Here is a 4,121-nt window from a genome sequence, read left to right on the forward strand (position 1 = left end):
CACACTGTTTTTACACCACAGAGAAAAAGACTTTACAGTTACATACCATGACTTCATTAACAACTGGATTCAACTTATGTATAAACATTTGTTAGTTGTTGGTAAGTCATAGTGACTCATCATCTCATTGAAAAGTTGATCTTTAATGTTCAGACTATTTTGAAAACTACATTCAGTGGAAAAGGGGGGATGGTAGCTCAGGAGGTAGAGCTGGTGGTCTAGTCATGTAAAGGTTGCTGGTTGGATCCCAGGCTCCTCCTGCTAGCATGCTGTAGTGTCCTTGAGCAAGACACTTAACCCCTCATTGCTCCTGATGGCTGCGTCCGTCGCTGTTTGAATAATTGTAAGTCGCTTTGGATAAAAGCGTCTGATCAATGACTAAATGTAATGTACTAAATGTAATGTAAAAAAGATTTTTCCTTAAATAACTTTGTGGATTTCATCACAGTTTGGATTCACGGGAAGATTTGTGAACGGATGTTATAGATATAATGAAACCCAAAACCATCACTCTGTTTTACTTTTTATTTGTATTGTGTTTTTAATCTTCTTGGCGTTTTTCGGGGTAAAAGTACCTCGAACGGGACGTGGCTGAGGCCTCGTTAGAGCCGGGACGTTTCAGACGAGTTTGGTCAATATCATCTACATTTGGAGCAGAAATGAGAGAAAAACTGTTTTTTGTTCTTTTGAACAGGATGTAGAAGAACGTCGAAAGGATTTGATCAGTTTGAGGAGCTTTGTGACATCATCGTCATCCAAAGTTATACAAGTCCAAGCTCCGCCTCCTGGAACCCATTGGCATCCAGCCACTTGAGAGGCGGAGACAGACAACTTGAGCCGATGCTGCGTTTAAAGGAAACTCGGAAAACTGTAACTCGAAAAACCCCGAAAACTATAACGGGTCATAGAAGGCGTCGCACCGCAGGAAGTTCTCAGAACCTTTGGAGGAACCGACCTTTTCTTTCGTGTCAGCGCAGCGTGATCCAGGAACGATGGTAGTTGTTAAAACGCCGTTCTTCAGGGACATTTTAACTGCACGACAGAAGAGGAACGTTCAGTGACGTAAGTCCACGATGATTGATCAACAACATGAGCGTGAAAACTTACGGAAACTTGGAATATTGTTGCAAACACGACTAAACCAGACCCCGGGTACTGCTGCCTGCAGCTGTATTTAATCGTATTGTTTGTGTAGTCGGACACAAGGTGTAAAATGGCGGAACAAGGACATCCGAGGTCCCAGGGAACGTCTTCAAACGCTTCGTGTTAAACTCCTCTTCGTGGCGAAAAGGTCGCTGTCGAACCCGAAAAGGACCGTGTTGTTATACTTTTAGTCTGTGACCCGAACAAAACATAATCACCTCTTTTAAAAAGAACAACAACGTTCCAGAGTAGTGTTTTTATTCCTGTACAGCTCAGATCTTCATCCCAGTGCAAAGAGAACAGTATTTCATTGTCATAACTTCTGCTTCAGAAACACACAGAATATAATATATACACGTAGTAGTACAGTAAATAAACCTCATGAACCAAAAACAGTTGAATCAATTCTTTAAAAATAATTGGACCCAGACCTCCTCCATGTTGCTGTAAACTTTGTGCTAAGTTCTACACAGAAACCCTTTGGCTCAGAAGCCGTGAAGCTACAAACCTCAGGCTCAAACAGACAAAACGAGAGAGAGATGAGAGTTGAAGAGCTATAAAAAAAATCAACATGTAAAAAAACCATAAATCCAGTTAATTTTTTGTGGCAAACATTGGAGGAGAATTACGGATTAAGGAGACGATTTCCAGGAGTTTCCAGACGATGCAACCAGCCGAAATTTACAGCCAATTCCATCGATTCTTCCATCAAATCCAACTTTTCTTTGGTCCAGTTTCTCTAAGTGTGTCTGCTAAACTTAGTTTGAACAGGAAGTCCTCCGGAGACCTGAGTCCTGTGGAGATCTTAGTCCTCTGGAGATCATTAGTCCTCTGGAGATCTAAGTCCACTGGAGATAAATATTTCTTAGGTCCTGAGATGCAAAAAATAGCGCGAGACAGTATTTTGTAGGGTAGGCTTTCTGCGGCGGTGAAGAATAAACAAATCAAAACACCCGGCCACCGCAGCCCTTCACCTCCCCAACATTCTTCCATGGTAATAACTGGTTTAAACTGCTCCAGACCGTGCATTATGGAGGGGTTAATTAGAGATGAGATGAGATGATAGAGTCTTTATCCAGTGATACAGGCGCTGTAATAAACAGCGCTGCTGGCATCGGACAGAGCAGATATGAGCGGGCTGCTCCCGTCCTCGCAACCAGTACTAGTACAAGTACTAGTACTACTGCTGATAATACTGCTGACATCCCTGTTGAGAATACTGTTTACACTACGAGAACTGGTGCCACCCGGAAGTCCGTCCAGATCCCTGGACACGTAGGCCTCGCCACGAGCTCGACCGAGGCTCAGGTACTGGTCGAACTCGTGCCTGTCCATTTCGGACCAGAACTCCGAGGAGGGCGGGTCCAAGTGGGAGGAGGAGGAGTCGGGGTTCAGAAGTTCTACGTGTGTGGGAGGAGGAAGGAGGGATAATGGATGAGTGGAGGTTGAGGAGGAACAAGAGGGGATGTTTTCAGGAGGGGGAGAGAGCTGGCCCAGGTGAGAGGCCGGGAAATGGACCGGGTTGTTTTCACTGCTGCCATACAACGGACTGAAGTAGCTAGCAGGGCCATTCGTGTTAGCTAAGGCCGCCTGTTGGGATCTGATTGGTTCTGATGGACTGGAGGACTGCTGCAGATAGGAGGAGGTTGGTGAATCAGGGAGAGGGGGAGGGCACTTCATTGGACTCCGCAGACTGATGTGGTGACCAGAACCTACGCAGGAACTGTAAGCTGAAACCGTTCTAGAATCGACCAAATTTTTGGCAACAGAACTGGATGAACCGGAGCTAGAACTCATGCTCGTGGTCATTCTAGAATCTACCAAGGTCATTCTAGGTTCTATCCCAGCGCTGACACAGGGGCTCAGGCTGGTCCCGATGCTGGAGGTCATGCTGGGCGTGAAGCTCATTCTGGAAGGCTGACCATGGGCTATGGCACCATGAGAGGAGCTATGGTGACCGTGGCTGTTATAATGGTGGCTGCCGTGTTGGCCGTAGTGCTGGCTGTGCTGGTGGAGGTGGTGGTACCCGCCCCAGCCTCCTCCAAGCCCCGCCTCCTCTTGCATATGAGCCGGGAAAAACACATCTCCACCTCCATCCTCCAAAACGTCCAGCGGAGACATCTCCGGCGTGGGGAGGCCGTAGCTCTCCACCTCCAAGTGTCTGGAGGGGGTCTGGAGGTCCCTATAGTGGCTCAAGGAGGGCAGCAGGTGGTGGGGGTGATGGTGGTGCGCAGGGTGGACCGCCGGAGATCCGAACGGACCCGAAATACTGTCCCCGACCAGGGAGCAGACGCCGGGTCCTAAGCCCAGGCCCTGCGCCCCGCCCTGGGCCAGGCTGTGCAGCAGCAGCCCCGGCTCGACCCGCTTCAGCTTCTTGGCGGTCTTCTTGCGGCGGGGGCGGTACTTGTAGTTGGGGTGGTCCTGGAGGTGCTGCACCCGCAGGCGCTCAGCTTCCTCCACAAACGGACGCTTGTCCAGGGCGCTCAGGGCCTTCCAGGACTGGCCTGGGGAACAGGGGAAACGGAGAGAAGAGTTTTAACATCATTTCTTTCACGTCTTCATCGACTTAAACAAACTGCGTCCTCCTCCGACCCCCAGAGCTCAGGCTGCTCATGGATTCAGGGATTCACATGATCTGACATCATCAAACAACCAAAATCAACGCCTCCAGCTCCTGACACCACCACCACCACCACCCCCGGGGAGCTGGGACTCTAAAGGCAGGACTATGAATTTGCCTGAACTCTACCTGAGGTTTAAGGAGATGTTCATCATTGTCTCATTGCAAGTCCTTACATTTCCTCAGCACCACCAGTTCATCTCTCCACGCCAGGTCACAACTTCAGTTCAAATCAATCAATCAATGAATCAATAAATCAATGAATCAATCAATCGATCAATCAATCAATCAATCAATCAATCAATCAATCAATCAATCAATCAATCAGTCATTTATCTGTCTGTCTGTCTGTCTGTCT

At 48.0% G+C, this 4,121-nt stretch overlaps 1 protein-coding gene across 1 annotated transcript in view; it reads right to left on the minus strand.

Annotated features, from left to right (window-relative positions):
• Positions 1-1,392: 1,392 nt before the first annotated feature.
• sox18 (SRY-box transcription factor 18) overlaps positions 1,393-4,121 on the minus strand; it is a 4,934-nt gene continuing 2,205 nt past the window's right edge. Inside the window, exon 2 of the mRNA XM_080015065.1 lies at positions 1,393-3,647. Within this exon, the coding sequence (XP_079871191.1) occupies positions 2,215-3,647 (1,433 nt within the window). The 3' untranslated portion in view covers positions 1,393-2,214. The remainder of the gene's footprint in view (positions 3,648-4,121) is intronic.

Source organism: Zeus faber (assembly GCF_960531495.2).
Source record: "Zeus faber genome assembly, chromosome: 15".
Taxonomy (NCBI): Eukaryota; Metazoa; Chordata; class Actinopteri; order Zeiformes; family Zeidae; genus Zeus; species Zeus faber.